The sequence below is a fragment of the Cuculus canorus genome, chromosome 4 (assembly GCF_017976375.1).
Source record: "Cuculus canorus isolate bCucCan1 chromosome 4, bCucCan1.pri, whole genome shotgun sequence".
Classification (NCBI taxonomy): Eukaryota; Metazoa; Chordata; class Aves; order Cuculiformes; family Cuculidae; genus Cuculus; species Cuculus canorus.
In genome coordinates, this window is record NC_071404.1 from 12,560,969 (window position 1) to 12,582,139 (window position 21,171).

Sequence of the window (21,171 nt, forward strand, 5' to 3'; positions counted from 1 at the left end):
ACCTCACTTACATGATTTCCCAGTACCTCTGAAAGAAGCTAGTTACCTGTTCTCAGATCTTGACATCTGTTTATGAGAAGCTTTTACTACATATAAGGGCACAGTATAAGCTAGCTTCTCTCACATAAAGAGGATGTTTGATAAAGCTGCTTTCATTCTGCATGTCTGTTAATTTAACTCAGTAACAGTAAATCATATTCATAAGTTTTCAGATACTCAGATGGGCACATATAAGCCAATAATACCCACTGAGGAAGAGTTTCAATTGCAAGCGTGTAGGTCATGCTTCTAGCAATAAAAGAGATCATTTTACATCCTAAAATATTCCAGCTCCACCTAGTTTCATATTTTAGACAGGTAACATACATATTTTTCACACTCTAGTCTAATACGCTGCATCTTAGGTGGTTTTCAGAGGGCTTCCTATATACGTCTCCAGGAGTTTTATGATGATTTCTGCCTAAATTACTCATTACCTTAAGGTCAAGAAGGGTGACTTAGAGATATAAAGCAGCTACTGAATTACAAGGCCCCGTCCCATTGAAGCTGTGGTCGTGGAGTCAACTGTCAGTACAAAGACCAGAAAACTAGAGTCTTTGAATGCTACTCAGATCACTGTTAGGTAACAGTATTGTTGACCTTTACATTTTACCTGAAGCCATAACGATACTGGCACAAGAGAAGACTTATCACTTAAAAAAATCTAAATTTTTGTTTTACATGATAAAATTGACTCCAAGCTAAAGGTTAAGACTTATACAAAGATAATGTTAGTGAAATAATGATTACATTGAATTTGACCACCTGAAATATGGCTGCTTCTACTGAAAGAGCTATTAATAATGCCTTATGGAAATGAAACATGATCCAAAACCCCACTGCACCTATGGTAATATTCCTGTCTGCTTCAGTGAGCTCTGATCCATACCCTCAGGTAAGAAGAGCCCAAATTCTGTACAGAGTGAGGCAAACAGGTACAAAAGCACAAATAATGTAACCACAAATAACATATGCCTGGGGGAGACAGTCTACCGCTGATATGTTTTGTCAGGTCTAGCCAGAAATCAGAGCATATACCAGAGTGTATTTTTCCGATGGTTATTTCTCTTTCTCAACAATCATTGAGAAGGAAAATGTGACAATTCACAGAGCAGGCCATGAGCCCTCCAGAAGGGAAGGCTGCTGTACCTACTTACTGAAGAACTGCACTCAACTGCAACTTCATTAAAAATACAGCATTAAAAAAATAAAGACTTGAAAAGGCTACGAACATAGAGACATTTGAAGAATTGAAACTTATACATAAAATAAGCCAAGGAGTTTTTATTTGCTTTTTTTTTTTATTAGCCATTACAATACAGTGCATAAATTATTTCTGCCTTTTACAGCAGTTAATAAGTTGCTTCTCTCTTTTTATGAGAAATTCTCACCAAATCTTACGTAGAAGTGCCAGGTGCCATGAAGAATGTTGTAAAGTTACAAGGGTGATGACTGCAAATGTTGTTGATGTGGTTGTCTCAATTACAAAAGTAAGCAATAATTAAAGCATTATATTTATAAGATATTTCAGAAGAAAATGCCTTACCAGTTGGAAAATTCTCTGCTTGACTGGGAGGGATCCTTGAACTGACGTTTGTGTATTTTTCACTTTGAGAACACTCTATTATGAAAAATGAAAGAAATGGTTAAGTGCATTTTCTAAGTCCATATAAATCACACACTCCAAAAAACAAAGAATATAACTTCCCCCCCTGCACTTTTCCTGCTATATTATCCCCAAAATGCCACAAGTGGTATCTGAAAATCATTTCTCCTCTAGTGGAGAAGTTAAATCTTGATTTCATCATTTTGATGCAAAGCTTCAAGATGATGGATAACTAGTTGACAGATAGCTTCTCAGGAAACTGAAGTCCCATGTGGGAGGGAGCAAAGGACAGACTTCATTTTCTCTTCCCTTGCACCTCTACTATCTTCAGTGGTATAATTCGGCAATAATGCAAGTGCCTTGCACCAATTCAGACACAGAGAAATAATTCTTCTGTTTGTTACAAGCTTAACACTTGGTAGGGGATAATGTAAAAACAAGTGATTTCAGGTTTTCAAAAGGTAGCACAAAGTTAATACATATTATGTTAATACTAATCTGCGTTTTTCTTTTTTCTGCCTATATTTCTTTCTGTCCTTTTGGAAATGATACATTTTTACACTGAAGAAACATTCACTCCAAACAATTCCATTTTCTCAACGTTTCCTTAGCAAAAATCAGTGAAGACAAGGCTTGATATTTCTAAGAATGGAAGTGGGAGGAATAGATCTTTAATTTGTAAAAGAAAACTTCTGAAACAATTTTTTTGTATCCTAAGACATTTTCCCCTGCAACTCTGCTTTTGAGAAAAAAAACTTGTAATATAGTGTGACATGGTAATTTCCAAGTCTTCTGCGTCTTCCATTGAGTACGTCTGCTGACATTACATGAACAAAGTCACACAAGTAAGGACACATAATCACATAATTTTCCTGCTTCAGGAAAAAAAAGGCAGCAAGTAGTACAAATATCATCTCAAGGCCAATTATTAGTGTATACTAGAATTGGAAATTTCAAGTCCCAAGCACCTTGTGTTTGGTTGGGTTTTGGTTGGGAGTTTGACAGAAGTGTTAGGGGTTTTGGGTTTGATTGTTTTTTTTTTTTATTCTGGATGCAACAATATTTCTTTTTAAATAGAATTTCAGTAGTAATTTTACTACAGCGTAGTTTGGCTATATTTAAGGAATATTGTAAATTTAAGTTCTCCACAATTTCTAGGACGATACTTAGTTGCAGTTCTGCTTTTTCTTGTTTTAGTCAAAACAGCAAACAAAGCAATTGTCAAAACTTTGACACAATGCGATCAATTGCTTTGATCATCATGTAGAAATTGATAAGGACAATTAATTAGCATGTATTTTTGGTGTGTGAGCTTGCTGTTGCTATTATTTCTATATTACCAGATAATGGCCTTTACTTGAAAGGTATCCAGTGGATAATGCTTTGTTTAAAAACTAAACCTAATTGCTATGACTTTTAGGAGAAAGCAAAAACTACGAGCAAGCATTTTATTACTCATGGGAGTTTAATTACAAATAATAGTTTGCTATTAAATTTGAGCATAGGCATAAGAGGTATATAAATACCTTTAAAACATTGAGACTGTTTAAAGTATTATATTTAGATTCAGTGACTTAACAGGAACTCCATACCTCATTCCTAATAGGATGACTTATATTCTTCTTGGCAAGCTAAAGAGAAACTTTATACTGCCCTGGGATGTTTGTTCCCAGTATTTTTTGATGTCCATGGAGTTGCCGTTGTGAACAGAAAGACACTGTCTAAGCAATGGGATGTACAATTTAAAATTAAATAGTTTTTCCATGATTGCTTGAAGTATTTTCACATTCAGACAGTCCTCAGGCCTACTCTCAAGAAAGAGTCTGGCCGCTGGCTCAAAACCACTTATGCCACTACACCCTTCCACCCAAAAAGAGTTTCCAACTTGCATGTTTTTACTGCATGAAGTATGGTTTCATTTGCAGAAATATAAGGATAGTATTACATCTTTTGGTGAGAAACAGAAAACTTAGAATTTTATGAAACATGCAGTCCAACTCATTTTTGTGTCTGGATCTTAGAGATTGTAACAGAAAATGCTTGACAAAACTTGTGTTTCGGTATTCTGGCTCTTGAGTTCTGATAATTTTCATCACAGCTTATTTTATCTAATAGATAATCTATTTGTCTGCCTAAAGTGAATTTCAGTATAGACCATTCAACAGCCCGATCTATGCAGTACTACCATGGAGGAAATGTAGCTGTTTTGTTGCATTTCACGGTTGTAAATGTACTTTAAAAAAACCCCTCAGCTGAAAAACACAGGGCAGTTCTCCGTCTGTGCACAACAAGCAACGTTTAAAGAACGCACTAATTTAAATGCAAAGAAAAGACAAGAGCAGCGTGACCAGGAGATATTGATCCAGGTCTTACCCATTTGTTCTCGCAGTGTGTCTATCCCAACTCCATTCCTGACAGTGCTGGTGGCAGCATTGGCCTCTGCATGTTTCCAGTCAGACCTGCACTTTCCCTGTTCCATTTCTTTCCTCTCCAAGTTCTCGTCTTGCTTTTGCTCTATACGAGGGGTGATGGCATTAGCACTGAGCATGGAGGTGCCTCCTGCTTTTCCCAAACTCTCCATAATTTGGAATTCCTCACAGTGATGCTAGTAACATTATCAATAATCTGAGGGGAAAAATAAAAATAATAATATAGTTCTTAAAAATCTCAGAATACAAACACAAATTCAAGAGCTGCTATTCTCCTGCAGCAGTTATTTACATTTTAATAGACATTAAAGTATTTGCTTGAGACCTCTTAAAGACAAATTGTTGTGTAACACCCAAATTTATCCCAGAAAAAAAAGTTCTTGCAGTCAGGTGGCATCACTGCTTTAGCAACAAAGCAATAGATTTGAATAAAAGCAACAATCAGAGGAAAGTAGTGAAACGTGCATGTGCCCACTGCTAACTATTCATTCCTAACCAGCTTTAATGCAGAGCCTCCAAAGGATAGCATCATTGACATTAACAGAGGAAATGCAGAGGAAAAACATCTCTTCTTAAAGGTGGAAAGAATGGAAAGGGGACTGCAAGCTTAATCCAAACAAGCAGGAATAGTTTTTAGAAATCCAGCTAAAACATGACTTCTCTACAGGAATCCACAGTGCAGGAAGATTGGCACACAAGGATCCAAAGATTCCTTTGCAGTAAAACAGAAGAGTGAGTGATCTACTGAAGCTAGAGGCTAAGTCTGGCAGCAGGACTCCTATTGGCATGCACATCAGTAGAAAGGAATAGAAACGTAACTAGAGCACAAGATGGAGCAAGCTTCACTGCTCCCTCTAACAGTCACTGATGTGAACGTCCTGCAATCCCATTTCCTGGGCGCAAGATGCTTCAGCTTCAGAAAAGTGAAGCCAGGCCACCAGCCAATGCGACTGCAAAGGACATGACTCATAGCCAGCACATGCCCCACTGACATTTAGACCCATTTCCTCAGTGGTCTCTCGTGTATCCCTAATTGATTGCATAAAGCCACAGAATAGATTTTGCTTTAATCCTGTTACTTGGACTGAATCCAAATTCCTCTGTGCTTACTCCAGCCATACTCATTAACAAGCTACATCAATTATGATTATAAAAACTTGTAATCTTTGTTTTTGATATTTACGCTCTCATTTATTTCCCAGTAGAAATTGGTTAAAACTGAAGCTGTTGATGGAAGGCTGCTTTTGCTCTGCCAAAACCTCAGGTTAGTGTCTGGTCACCTAGTATCCCTTGCCTTCCGATGGGTCTGGAAATTTCTCCCTTCTCTGTTCACCATGCAATGGGGTATCCCAAAACATTGTTTTAGCTTACTTCTTCATACACAAGCCTTCCAACACTTCTCACCCTCCAAGCTTCACGTCACAGGTCCATAAACCTGAGCAAACTGAGCATCAGCATGAACAGTGGCAACAGCTCCTAGCTGTCTGCCATGGTAAGCAGGTACACGAGACGAGGCAGTGATCTGCCTGCACAGCTTTCATACTCTGTTTTGCAGTCATTTAAACCTTTAGCCCATGGAGCGTTTGAAGAAGCAGTATGCTATTTGTAGACAGAAGCATACTATGCAATTACAAAAAAGTAATAAGGTATACTCATAGGTAGTATAATCAACTTAGAGAATTAAACCATAACCACACCTACCCACAAACACATGAGTTAATGAAGCATGAAGAAACACAGGCTGGATGTTGTTTTAATGTTCATTTGCCCATTATGCCATTTATTTGAAAGTACCCTTTAGAGGGGTGAGGCTGATTTTCAAAAGATGCTTTGTGGTATAGCAAGTTATGTGTATAAATTCCTATATACACATAATGATACAGTAACTAAAACACAAATTATTTTGATGCCTTTTTCTTAGAAAAGAGTATTTCCACTAACATATTCAGTCAATGTTGTAGTTCTGACTTCAGATCTCACTTCCCTTTGCTGACTTCCCTGGAAAACTGCATATCAAACTTGATAACTTAGCTACATATGATTAAAAACACTGGTGTGCCAGAGACTAAACTCACCTTGTGATGGCTATGCTTTTCCATTTGTATAGTTGATATTTTCCTTAAAGTAATGACAGAAGATAACACCATTCTTTTTAGTACTGTAACAGAATTATATGTAATGCATTGTAATTTTCATGCTCAAGAACACTACTCTTTATTTTGTAAATAATGGTATCTCCTATTGATGAAGATGTAAATATGGTGATATTAAAGATAATTAAATTCCAAAGTTTGTTACTTAAATCACATATTTCTATGAATTCCAAAGCCAGTTGTTATTTTTAGATCAGGATTATCTTTAATCCCAGAAGTTAAATTCAGTGTTCAGAATATTAATATTTCCCATCAGCTTCTATCTACAAGCAGAAATACCACCCTCAACAAAATTTAGGAAAACATATATATTATATACTTAGAATTCAGCTGAGCTGGAGAAAGCGTATTGATTAACCTTTCATGTTTTCTGCATTAACACATGTTGCTAAGGGTAATGTATGTACACAGGGTTGTGAACGAACCTATAAAGCGTGGCACTGCAACACTAAGCAGGACATTTGAATGAATCAAAATGAATACGATGCGCTTAAAAAGACTGAGTCATAGTGTCTCAGACCTTAGGCCAAGTGAATTGATAATTAAAATCTGAAAAACATTTTTTAGCAGTCATACTTTCTTCTACAGATTCCTTTCCCATCTTTAATCATAGAATAGAATCATAAAATATTTGGGGTTGGAAGAGACCTTTAAAAGTCCCGTAGCCCGCTCTCCCTGTAATAAGCAGGGACATCTTCCACTAGACCAGGTTGCTCAGAGCTTCCTCCATTCCTTCCTCCTTGAATGTTTCCAGGGACAGGCCATCTACCACCTCTCCAGCCAACCTGTGCCAGTGTTTCATTACCCTCATGGTAAAAATCTTCTTCCTTATATCTATTCTGAACCTACCCTCTTTTAGATTAAAGCCATTATGCCTTCTTCCTGTCACACGGGCTCTACTAAAAAGTTGTCTTTTAGTTAAGTCTTTCTTATAGGCCCCCTTTAAGTACTGGAAGGCTGCTACAAGGTGTCCTTGGAGCCTTCTGTTCTCGGGGTGAGCAACTCCAACTCTCTCAGCCTCTCCTCACAGGAGAAGAGTTCCATCCCTTTGATCATTCTTGGGGTGTCCTCTGGACCTCCTCCAATAAGTCCATGTCTCTCCTGTGCTGAGGACTCCAGAGCAGAATGCAGTACTCCAGGTGGGGTCTTATGAGAGCAGAGTAGAGGGGCAGAATCACCTCCTTTGACCTGCTGGTCATGCTTCTTTTGATGCAGCTGAGGATATGGTTGGACTTCTAGGCTATACACACATTGCCAGCTTGTGCCCAGCTTTTAATCCACCGATATGGATATTTGCCTTAACTATCGAGCATCAACCCACATGGATTTGTGTAAGCACTGAGAACAAGAGAGTAAATAACTTCTCTGTGGCTAGCTACCTAGTCTACTTAGACCCTTCTCAATGCTTATTTAGCATCTAATTTTAATTTATACAAATTTGGTCCCAGTTCACAAAGATTTCATAGATTTTTGCATCATGTCTCTGCCCTTTTTCTGTGCACCTTTGACTAGCGTGTAAGTACCCTGAGGAGCATAATGGTAACATATAACCAATGCTATGATATAATCACTATATTTATACGCTCATGCTTTCTCATCAATTTTTAAACTTCTCCAGTACAAATTAAAGCAGATTCTGTGGCACCAAACCAAAGAAAAGCATTCAACCACTATAAAATATATTTAGAGAATATTAAACTTCAATGCTCGAGTCATTCTCATCATTAGAAGTTTTTCATAATCCTATATTGCTAACTTGCCATTATACTAACAACTAGCCATTTGACTGCAACAAATAGAAGATGAACAGAATCGATTAAAGATCTAACACTCACCTCGTAACATCAGTTCATCTCCTATAAATAATTCTTACAACCTACATTTTATGTGCGCTGACAAAGCATTTTATTTATAATTGAGACAAAATGATTTTGTCTCATGCCCTTTGAAGCTTGACCAAGAAATTCATTTTTAATGCAGAATTTTGGCCATAAAACTTAATGATCTTCCCATTTTTCCAAATCAGGAGCCAACCTCTATTCAAAAGTCATGCAAGCAAGAGGTGGCACTCCCCACTGATCTGCAGGAGCCTCACTTTCTACAGCGGGCACTTGCAGTGGGGATGAGCAGTGAGAGAGGGGAGGCAGATGCTGGAAAGCTCAACAACTCCTACAGGAGTGCTACCAGGTTCACCTGTGTAATCTTCAGGTCCCTGGACAAGCTACCCTGCACAGAGCCATTGATACAACCTGTCCAGGCTTATGAGGCTCATAAGGTCGCTCCACTTTCCCCTTGCCTTCTCACAGGGCAGAGCAGGCTTCAAAGGTCTGTATTTAACAGCTGTTGAACACAAGGTGGAAATAAGGCACTTTTTTTCCTACTGAAAGTTAAATAGAACAATTCCATTATCATGCTTTTCCCTCTGTTGTTGTTTCCTTTTCATTGACTGCTTGTATGTCAGTTTTCAAAACAGAGCTAGCCAGAAGAAAAAACATATAGCTCAACATTTTCCATTTCCCTAACTATGCAGGTTGAGTAGGCTTTTTTTCCCCAACTTTTGTTGTTGTTTTAGGAGGAGTTGTGCAAGACAGGAACACTATCTCCCCCCAACTCTTTCCCATTAAAGGCGATTGAAGAAGAAAACTAAACAGAACAGGTTCTGTGTCTCTCTTTAAATGAGTATTTCTAAGTACAAAAATAGGGCTCAGTATATGAAAATTAGTTGTATTTGAACCAGTTGCCTATTGCATGCAAGAAAATATTCCTGTCTTATTCTTCATTTTTCCTCTAGGAGGCTCAGGACAATTTATTAACACCTAGCTTCAAGTTACCACTGTATTTTTAGGGCATGGAAATTCAATCAAATATTATTTGCAGTCATACAGGAGTGCTATGAAAGTGCTGGAGAAATAGTCAGAGAGCAAATTTGAATTAATTTATCCCAAGAGGATTATTTATACTTATGGAAACATGCGTATATCTGGAAACCTCCTGGATGGTACAAGATTAGTGCCACTGCTCCTCTGTGCATCAGTTCCCATCTCATCTAAAGAAATTAAGCACCAGCTACTGTTCGATACTCTCCTCATCTCATCTCACCTGAGCCCCTGGTGGACTGGGGCAACTCTTTTTACATTGAAAGTCTCCAGACTCTTCTAACCACTGCTGCTCTACCTAAGACAGCAGAACTCTGGTATCCCATGAATTTTCACTTTTCTCATGAGGTGTGTTGCGTTTTTTCAGGGCTCCAAATCAGGCAAGATAGCTAGTGAAGCCTGCACCACCTCAATTTGAAGGATATTTGACTCTGTGCACGACCTCGCTCTTCTACTCTGCTTCATCTCCTATATATTCCACATGTCAAATATACAATACCTCAGTCTCACAACAGTACTGCCTTAAGTTAATCTAGGTCATTTTCCCACATGCTAGTGCTAAAGTAGTTATTTTATTATTCCTTCCCAGTTTCAACTCACATTTGTTTCACATCTTCTGTATTAGTCTGCAAAAATATTACAGCCAAGATTATATACTTTGCCCCAAAGAGAGTAAATCACTGCCTTGATCTCTGTGAAATTCAGTCACAGGCATGAACTAAAAAAATCGATCCATGCTATGTACTGTCTGTATAGGAAACACCTAACACTTTTTCCTCCACTGCTCCTATGTGTTACACAGGAAAGTAACACAGATATGTAACCAGGGTAAACAGACTTAGGAATCTGAGTATTCTAAAAAAAATGAAAGATTGACTCCTTTATCACTGAAGTAACTTCAGGTTAGCTGGCAATCCTCAGTAAACCATGTTGCAAGCAGTATCATTGTTCACAGCTGGTCTACAAACAAAAAAAAAGCCCCAGCAAGTTTCAAAGATGCAACAGATTCCTGTAGACATTTTAACGCTCTCTTAAAATTAACTTCCTTCATACCTCAGTAGCACTGAAATACACTTTTCATCCTCAATCCAGCTCTGAAAGCACCACAAGTCCAAAATTTCCAAGTTTAGATACTGAAAATTGTAAACTAAAATCCACAATTTCATAGCTGATTAAAAAAATAAGCATAAACATTAGGGGTTTTTAAAGAAAATATTGATCACTGTCAGAAAACCATAAAAGGCCTCTGTGAATCTCAATACTTGATTTTGAGTGGTAGATTTGACAGAGTTCAGCCTGTGGCAGCTAATGCAGATATCTGAATAAAGTAGGAAGAATGCTTTTGTTAATGAGCAGCAGCTAAGCTCACACAACACTTAACTAGAAAAGGGAACAGAGAGCAGCACAGGAACTCCCAGCATAGCCACGACAGATCACATTTACACATGTTTTCCAGTCATTTAATCGTTGGCACACCACTACTGAATTTATGCCCCTTTGGCTGCAGTTCTAACACGCTGACAATAAGCCTACAAATACCACATAACTAAAGCACAGCAAAAGATGGATACATAGCTATAAAGCACAGGAGTTATCCTACCTTTTCCAAGTCTCATTCGCTATAATATGTTGGTAAAGAGCAGGCAGATCCGCGCCTTCCTCAGCTCTGCTAAAAACTGACTCCAGCACAGCTCTTCCTGTTTGACCTTCTTATCTTTCCTGTTGATTGCACAGCCTGGCTTGGATGTGGCAAGTACAAAAAGTTGTCTATTAACCAATACTGTTAATTCAAAACCTTCTTTATTTTTTAAAAAAAGAAAACATTCACAAGCTTAAAGCTGAGCCACTAAAGTTCATTGTGCAAAGCAGAAATGTATTAAGTGTGCTGGAAGGTTCATTCACATGCTCTTGCTTTTCAAAGTGATAATTCACATTGGCATTTTCTATTAGTGGCTAAAATGCTCCATGGGACACATCTAGGCCATTGTGCTAAGCGAGCATTGTTCAGACAAAGTAACAAATAGTCCTTCAGAAGGAGTACCAGGCTTTGTTTCCCCTTTGCTTATAGAATTAGATTTCTTGCTATCATTACATCTGCAAAAAACCTGCTGAAGAATTGTTTGACAGCAAATTACAGGCTTGAGTTTACATGGCAGAAGTGTAGAGTTTTGCAAATTTATCATGCACTATGCAGTCATGGAGCACTAAGTATTAGTTTGGGGAGTTCATCAAGTCTGTTGTGGAGTACACGCAGAGCATATCTTCTGTATCTTAAGACTTTATCACTGATTCAGATGCCACATCCTAAATGAGCCACAAAGACAAGGATGAGAGAAACTGAAAATAGCGCAACATATTTCAGCTCTGCTTGCTTTTTGTCACATCTTGAAATGGTTTTATATTATTTTCCCCCCTAACATACTGAAAACTTAACATACATTTGGTCACAGTTATGCTACTCTTCTTATACGCTAGCAATAAGCACCATTCGTGCCATCAGTGCAGGCTGTGTTGCAGCAGTCATTACAACAGAACAGAAAACATAGACAGCGTCTGCCCCAAGGAAATACGTCTATTATCTCAGACATCTCTAGTCGGCAAAATCCCAACATTTAAAGTGTAAGGCCTTTGTCCAGGTGTGTGTGTGTGTAGGTGTATTGGCAGGGTGAATGTTAGCTGATAGAACCTGTGGGACTGGCAAGCACCTGGGGTGCTTGAGGTGGTGGGTTGTCTCACACAGCACTGCTGCCACCCCACGGCTCTTGCTTGGGAGAGTAGAAAAACAACAACCCTTCAGACACACTCAAGATGGTAGGTATGACTCTTGCTAATCTGTTGCAATATGCACTTGAAAGTTGCCTAGGTATCAATTAGAAATCATACTCTCATCTACCTCACTTCATCTCAAACAATGTTAACATGATTTATAAACACTACTTCACACTGATCGGACAATCTGTTCCGGCAGTATGCCTGGGACTTCTCCATCTTTCCAAAAATTATGAGTCTGGAAGGTATTCAAGTAATTGTATAAATCACAATGAACCAAATATCCCACAGGGCTTTCCTCCCACTAGAATTAATTTGATATTACATTATAATGCAGTACACAAAGCATGCCACTTCAGGTTTAATTTGTTTATGTAGTAGCTGTGCCAACAGCACAAAATACCACATTTCTGTCACCATTATGCTCATTAGTTTTCTGTGAGTTTCATAGATGTCTAAATCTTTTCATCACATTTATTTATATATTTAAGGATAATCTTTGGCCACATTTTATAACCTAAGTTTGTCACCAACTGTCCTATCATCTCTTCCTTTATGTGTAAACAAGGCAGTTTTGCAAAAAGAACAAAAAATCATTTAATTCTATATTTTTCCCAGTGAATACTGATGTTCCATCCTCTATTTCTATGGCCCAATCACTACAGAATCTACCACTGACCAGTGTATCCTTACCATCTCAAAAATACAACCAATTTTTATTTTAAGATGCAAAATTAAGCGAGATGCAACTTGCTTTAAGGAAGTAAGTAACAAAATGACAGCAACTGAATTACAGGCTCCTTAGCTCTCTTTTCAGTACCTGTGCCTCTTCATCTGCCCTCTATGATTTTACTCCAAAGTGTATTTCATCATACTATGCATGGTACTTCAATTCTTTGGGGTGTCTGTTGACATGCAGTTTACATGGAAACAAGGAAAACAGTTTCCAGCTTCAGAGTAATGACATCAAAATTTGGCCCCAGACTTCCTGTTGTCTTATTAAAACAGCACCAATCTGTATTACAGAAATTTTAGTAAATAATCTCATTGAAGATGTGAACAGCTGCTCTCATGAATTAACTCCAGAGAGCATTATAATGTAGGAAACAAGCAAAAACAAAGGAAGCACACAGTGGCTTATGTATTACTAATTGTATCCCTCACAATACACTCCAATTACCAGAATTTGTGCTACCTGTTCAGGTTCTGTTATGCTGAAGAATAGCCTTGTGTACACTACTTCTTTAACTATTAAAATTACATGAAGACTTGATGGCCCTGTTTATGTTGTGCTGTCCCTGATCTTTTCAGGATTATTAAAAGAAGCTGCCAGGAGGCCGAGGAGGATATCACGTGTTGAAACAACACTTCCTCTAATTGTCTTTCTCTGGTGTTGCTTTTCATCATCCTGTTTGTCAGCCTCTCTGCAGCTGTGTGTTTGTCTGACTGCTTTTCACCACAGCAGCTTGATTTAGGAAAACAAACATATTTTATTGGTAAGGTGAAGTCATACCATCCAATATAACTATTATTCCATCACAGTTGGGGACGTACCTATGAAGGAGTCTTGCACTGCCAAAGGGACCAACTTAAACATGTAATCACACTGAAATGTGACTTGGTTGACTCTTTACTCATAACTGTTAACAAACACCAGATTTACACAAGCAAGGGTATTCCTACCCACTTTACTAAATCCCTGTCTGACCTTTTTCACCTCAAGTCCACTAAAGGTTACAAAGTTTATTTCCCCTTGCTGAGCCCTGTCATTAAAATATCCTCTTTGTTTTATGCTTTGCTGAAATTGGCATTCTTTACTATTTACAACTGGCATGGCAAATTCGAAATCACACAAGACACTGCTTTCTTGGTTAAATTAGTTACTATTGGTTCCTATTTCAGGAGTTAAGGTATGCTCACTTAAAAAAAAAAAAAGTAGTGTAATGCAATCTGAACCACAAACTTCACAGAGAAATATCAGTTGAGCACCTAGATATGAAATCTATACATCTTGAAGGGTGATCTTACAATGGCAACCATTTATTTAGGAAACTTACCTAAATAATTATATTAATTTCAGCAGGATTAGCAGCATGCGTGGATATTGTGTTATTGTGTTCACACTAGGCTTCCATAAAACTTCCACAGAAATAGGTTTAGCCATATGTTTCCTTTTGATTAGTGTGTTATCTCTGCACAGTAACTGCATATAGAGTTTGCTAAAGAGTTAAAAGTGTTGTCTTGTGGACTCCCGTCATCTTTTTGTCTGCCTGGTTAGAACCCAGATAGCTTTACTTCCCCCAGAAGACACCACCCCAGCTCCACAGTCTGTTTCAGAAAGGAAAAACAGAAAACACGAAAAGAAAAATATATTCCCATCCATCTGTACGGAAATGCTGTCGCCTTGTAGTCTGCAGGAAAATGCTGAGTCAAAACATCCAGCTGTTATACCACTTAAACAGTTTTAAGCTATTTACCCAGCTCACTAAATAAAGCTACATTTACTTACAATTACCAAATGTTAATAATAGATGTGACTGAGCTTGTTATTCCTCAGCACAAACCAGAACATGGTACACACCTGACAAAGCTTCCTCCTAAGTTCAGCAGCACCCAAGAACCCCTGTGACACATTTGAAGACAGTTTACCCATGAACCAAAAAGCCAACGTGCTCCTACCATTAAAAAGATGTGGCTCGTATCCAAACCCCAGCAGGCAATACAGTTGGGATAGGATTCTCTGTTATTTTTCAGCCATGCCATGGGCCATACACCTCCATGTACTAAAGATAGAGAAGCCTTTTAAAACAATTTAATCAGCTCAGAATAAAAATTGATGATTAGCACTTACCACTTCAAAGATTAATCTCTTTCTTTTACTCTCTAAGTCACCAGGATTTATTTTCTGCCCCACAAAAATAACAGATCTCCTCTAATTAGGCACAAACTTTCAAGTCAAAAATAGCATAGAAAACTTTTACTTCTCCATGACCCCAAATCAAAAACATTCAAAAGCTTCTATTCACAAACTCCAGTACATGGAAGGAGTTTGTTCTGTTCTCTTTTTTTTAAATTTATTTTGAAAGTAGAATTGATTCCCATTTATCTTCCTTTATTTACTAGGATTAACAAACAACCTGGTAAAGACGGCCCCTAAAGCATCTGACAAAGCCTTAAGAATTTAGGTGAGGTATGTTGATATGGAAGCAACAATACTGATCCTCTATAAGCCTCCAGCTATTAAAGGGAGGGAAAAACGTCTACACACAATACAGTTTATTCTTAAACTCACATAGAACACCAACTACATTTTGGTTTTTTCACCATCCTATAAAACCCACCTTTGATAGCATTGCAGGTGATTTAAAGGAAATTGGATACTTCCTTTTATAATCAGGTGAACTGTTTTTTTTTTTTTTTTTTTAATTAAATGTTAACTTTTTTCAGCTGCTTCAAATCTGGAAGTAGAAATAACAGTTTGTTCTTAAGGAAAGGTTTGTAACCTCCTTATAGATAGCCAGGAAATACTAATAGAACAATTTGAGATTATTCATTTTGTTTTTTGAATTAATTTGGTGTTTCTTTTCCTTCTGAAAAATCATGTTTCTCTTGTTAGAAATTCAGAAAAGGGCACTAACCAAGGTTTTTCCAGAGTGAGACTTCTGTCATTTTTCTGCTAGCTTTTAAAACAGAGAAAACTATGTCAATAGCTCTAAAACTGATTATTGTGAGGACTGTATTTAGAGAGGCATGGCTCCATGATTTTTAAAAGGAAGGAGGAGGAGCAGCAGCAATGAATATTAAGCTCTGCTTCAACTCCTTCTGCCTTCTAAGGATTTGCATAAATGTATACTATTTGAAATAAATTTTTATATTTCTGTATACCTATTCATGCTCTTTTTATTACTAGAGTGCTAAAGCGCTTCTAAGATGGATAAAAAGACTTTCAGCAGAGAAGCACTTACAATCCTTAGTTGTACGCTGAAACACTTGTTTTGCAGTAGTGAAATTTTAGCCATCTGCTTGGTGATTCTGCTTAGTGGTAGAAAATGCAGGGTGAGGGAATTTTATTTATAGGAGCTTGGACATAAATGGAATACAGATATCTCCTGAGCTAGTTTTGGTATTGAGGAAGTAAAATTTGACTTACTTAGGCATCCAAAGTGAAGGAAAGATACTTCAATATGGATCCAGTGGAAATGAAGGCTCACTTTTGCCTCTGCCTATGTTTTGTGGAATAACATGAAGGAACACTTGCAGGATCCAAAATGATAGATAGCCATCAGGCTAGAAACAATAATGGAATTGTGATTTCTCATCCTGTAATCTCTGTGCCATCCACATGCAACAGCGTTTGGTCTCAGGAGCTTCTGTGTACAATGGAATGAATGTTAGTGGTAGGCACATCACGTGAGGGTTTCCCCTTGGATCAATGTGGCCCACAGTACTATCTTCTTATCATTTGTGATTTAAATCTCCCGCCATCAAAATGTCTACAATATAGAAAGTCAACCTTATATTGATAATTTTGTCTTTAACTAATAACTGTAGATGTCTGCATCCATGTAAAACTAGCAGAGAAAAGTGATTTTTCCAAATTAATGCTGCCCTCTAGTTGAGAGCTGAAGAAGGGCTCATGTGTGCAAAATGGTGTCCATTTTTGTAGGTTTACCTGTAGATCTAAGTTACAGTTTCTAGTAACATCTTTAATCTTAAATATATCTTTTTAGATCACTTAGCCAGACACCACACCTAAGTATATAAAAAAATGGCAATAAACACAACAAGCCAAACATTTTCTGTTTCTTGAGTACCCAGCCTTGGCATACTTGAAGCAGTATTTCTTGAGAAATATGAGTAAAGATTTTCTATTTAATAGAGGAGAGCTGAGGCACAGTGGAGCTTTTGTCAACCTGGGTCTGAAAATCATTGAAACTCTAGATGCTTCCAGTTTGAATTTTGGCCTTGGAACCATCTTACAGTTCCATGTATGGACTTTTGATTACATGAAATATACCTTCACTTGCCATCTGAGATAATAATGATGTAAAGGTATGAACATGTGGGGGCATCCTATAAAAAGATACTTAATACATTTAAAGGTACACAGCTAAAACAAAAAATTATAAAAGGCATTAACATGTTCTGGGCTCCCTCCACTAAATGCACGCTATGTGTCGTGTCCATTCATTATAGTCAGTAATAATTTCCCACTTTTTTCCAGCATTCAAAAAAAAGAATATTGTGTTTCCATTCCTTCTTATTTTCTAGTTGACAGCTGTGCATATGTTATCCCCAAGCCCAGCCTAAAACCTTTACTTTATATTTCAGGTGGGCTTAGCCCAGCCCATTACATACCAGCTGGGACTTTCACCTTCTGAAAAGCAATATAAACCAACTGCGACCTTCACTAATCCTGGAAAGCAATACTGATACTACAAGGCAGCTTTGATGCAGCTGGAGACATAGACAGACACTTGGTCACAGCTGCATTTTTCTAGGGACCGATGCCTGCAAGCCCAGGTGTCTTCCCAAGCAGTGTGCCAAAAGCTTCTGTAAACTGTCATGCATCTTACCAGGCAAAGTCTTACTTGCAGATGGTGCTATGTGAGAGTTTTATCACCCAGGAACAGTCTAAATTCTTCTAGCATGATACTGTATTTTATTTTTTTTTTAATGTAAGAAATGTGTTAGAGACGCAATGTAGGACAAGGAATAGGAAATCAGCATATATCAGCCTGTACTGCAAAACAGAGTTAAACTGACTCGAGACCAATGGATTGTAATATCATCTACTTCAAGCGAGAAGCTGGAGCTTCACATAATGAGTAGTTTTCCAAGGAGTCACATCTACAAGAGATCACAATGTTTAACAAGCATTAAACTCTCCGCAACAGGCACAAAAGGGACAGGAGTATATTTCTTGCTTGTTTACTACAGAAAGCACGTTATTTATATGTTTACTGATATCACTGGTTACACTCATGGGGTGACATTGCACTGGAATCCTTGCAAGTTTCATCTGCTGTTCTCAAATGAAAATTAAATTTTTCCCAATGTTTTTGCATGTGTAGTGACTTTTATATTATTCATGTTTTCTCTTGGCTCTTCCCCAAACCATCCTTTGCATTTGTATCTCAGCATGTTTCACGGCTGTATTCTGGGTGGTTGCCATTCTTGTGTATAAATTATATACTGATGTTCATCATTACGTGCTACACTTCCTGTCATATGCAGCAGTCTACAATATTAAAATTTATTTGTTCTGACCAACTTTTCAAGAGCTGACTGCTGACATGAGAGAACAGTCCTTGATTGTCTCACTGTAACAAAGATTTCTTTCATCCTCAGCCATTGTTCTCTTTGATGTTAATTCATTCTTTCAGTTTTCAAAGTTTGCCTGGGAGTTTTATTTGACCTACTGATCATAATGCATTTAGGTTTGTAATGGGAAATTGATGTCTAAGTTATAACCGCTGATGCAATATTTATATTCGGCTCACAGTGTGAGAGGAGCTTTGCATAAAAGTTTTTACAGACATCTCGATAGTGTGATGCAGACATCTCAATATAGCGCTATGTTATTATTTCATTACAGCTGCTTCATGCTAATTCATTATTTATAAACACGTGTACTTCTGGCTCAGTGAATAGTTGGCAATTTATTTCCATACCCAGAATCTCATTTTAACATCTCAGCCTGTTATTCTTCTGAAACTTCACACTTGACATATATTTTATTTATTATCAATGTTGTATTAATACAACAAATGCTGTAAGGTGATGGAGAGAGAACTACACAAACAGGGTACAAACACAAGTTTGGCTTATTTTGGCAGTGTCCCAGAACTGGTAATTCTCTGATATAGTAGCTTTAATGTTAAAAAGTCCTAACTGAGATTTGGGATTAGACATAAAATTAGACTAGTTCAGATCTAGTTTAGGTCCTGAGAGTGTAACCCAGGCAAAGTAGTCCAGCCCTGAATTCCTGAGAGATATATGACTCAAAAAAAAAAAAAAAAAAAGTAGAAAAGTTTTTTATACATAGACATTTAGGGAGGTTTCTTCACAAAAAAGAGAATCGGTAAAAAGCAAAAATAGGGTCATGACAGCATGTCATGCAAGGTTCTTAGTCTTCTGTGATACCAAATTGCTATTTTAAAGTTATAGGAAAATGACACATCTCTGGGAATTTATAGAACACATATAAGGGATGATTTGCCATGTAAAATATAAGCACTTCAAAATAAATCACTATAAATTGTGAGATTACTCTTTTTCTTCCAGAAGACTAGTTGTCAAAAGACAGCAGCTTGAAGTGCATGTAAGCCTAATAATCAGACTTCAGGTTAAAAAGTAAAGAAATACCAAAGTTTCTTAGAACCTTAAGCTCAGTTTTCAAGACTACCTAACTGAACTTAAAGGCATGAAATGCCTAAGAATGTAGCTAGCACAAACTGACTAATTGTTCTTTTAAGTTTTACTCCAAGTTATTATTTGAACTGAATACCTTGTGATACTGTGTCAGCTTTGAACATGAAGCCAACGGTTCATGCAGTTAAAACAGCTACTTGAATTTTTTGTCTTCTCTATTCTGGATTAGCATGTAAATCGTAAATCACTTTTGGCAAACAGCCAGATTATTTTTATTTTTATTTCTTTTCACAAGAATTCTTTTTGCTAAAGTGTCAAAGGTTCTTTTCCATTCCCAGTGTAGAAGTTCTAGTTCCTCTCCCTCTTACTGGACCCTCCATCAAGACACTTTTTAAATATGACCCCTTTCATACTCAATTGGCAATGACCTAAAGAGCTTTAAAGACAAACAATCAAATAAAAGTAATGATTTTGTTGGGCTGGAAGCCCATGACCTCTCCACTGTTGGAAAGTTCAGAACTATTAGAAAAGACCCTTTTTTCTTGTGTAAATGGCACTTCTCCAAGCAAAGCATTAAATAAAAATATTGTATGACAACTTTGCTGTGAAAGAGGATTTTAAAATACAAGTATTATTAATTATATATTCACCCATTGGATTCCCTGAATTTTGAAGGTAATAAAAGGAAAAAAAATAAAGAAAGGAGTGCTTTTTGATGTGGTTAACTTCACTAAAAAACACAGGGGAAAAAACAAAGACCGTGTGGCTGCTTGAGCTATACCAGGTTCTGCAAGAATGTATATTTTGTCAGTCCACAAATCTGCAGTATACTCAACATACAGAAGGACACAGTCAAGTATAGTGCTGATATCTATTAATAAACATACGCTGTATTGCTCTGTTTTGTTTTAATTGTAAAGGCTCACTCACTCTTTTTTTCCTTTACACAAAGCCATATTTCCCTTACTTGTAAGGGAAATCCATGAAGATATATTCCGTAACTTGATGAGGATGCATTTCTGGTAACTAGGATGGTTAGGAATGCAATAGATAGATAGTGAAGATGTTTTTTCTTCCAGTACAGCTAATGTAATAGAGGAGATGTGCGAATGTCCATAAGAAACACACACAGTTTAAACACACAGGAAGAGTAGACAATTTGCCTCGTATGGAGTTTTCTAAGCTCTTCCAAAAAAATGATGGTGCTCTTAAAAGAGCAGTATGAGGTTGAGGATGTGGAAGAAGAAGCCGGATCATCAGGATTGCCAAGTGCCAATTTAATTTCCAGTAATGACAGAAGTGGTACAAAGTGCTGACAGTTTAGAGGCTGATTTTCAGCGCTCTTTGCAGTGGCTGGACAAGCTGTTTGCTTTTAAAAATGAAAGTTGAGAGCTGACTGCCTACTAGCCTGAGATTTGCATCGGTAACAAGAGACTGAATCTTACATTGCCCTGGTGAGTCTATCTGCCCACTCTCAGGATGGATCATTGTCCTGGGAGATCTCAGCTCTTTTGCCTATGAGACTGGATGATCAGATTAAATCATCTAGTGTAAAATTTCTTGCCAACTCTTTCTGGACTTGCCAACTCACTTTGACTGTAAAGCCAACAATTCCACCACACTTTTGCTATCAACTCTTTCAAAGCCAAATTCCTTAGCAAAGGAGACAATACCTTTCTTTAGAGCAAGGATAACATTAAATTCAACAGAATTCAGAAAAAACTCTGGCAACTATTATGCCATAGACCACTTATAAACTGAACTGCAACCTCTTTCCTAGTAATGCTAGTGTCATCTATACCATCCATGATATTAAACTATCTCCAAAAGTAATTCAGGCAGGGCTTTTCCTTACCTGTTGTCTCCTGGACAAGTTAGAGAAGATCTGTTTTAGACAGTAGGCCTTGAAAGTGGTGATTATTCTC

General features: G+C 37.4%; 1 protein-coding gene across 3 annotated transcripts in view; it reads right to left on the bottom strand.

Moving 5' to 3' along the window:
• SH3TC1 (SH3 domain and tetratricopeptide repeats 1) overlaps positions 1-10,809 on the bottom strand; it is a 36,001-nt gene extending 25,192 nt beyond the window's left edge. For 2 of the 3 annotated variants that reach the window (XM_009564639.2, XM_054066422.1), the window contains exons 1-3: positions 10,704-10,809; positions 4,019-4,270; positions 1,586-1,660 (exon numbers count right to left, since the gene is read on the bottom strand). In XM_009564639.2, the coding sequence (XP_009562934.2) occupies positions 1,586-1,660; positions 4,019-4,226 (283 nt within the window). In that variant the 5' untranslated portion in view covers positions 4,227-4,270; positions 10,704-10,809. Of the gene's footprint in view, positions 1-1,585; positions 1,661-4,018; positions 4,271-10,703 lie in introns of those variants that run through there. The other variant, XM_054066423.1, reaches the window with a different exon arrangement.
• Positions 10,810-21,171: the final 10,362 nt, after the last annotated feature.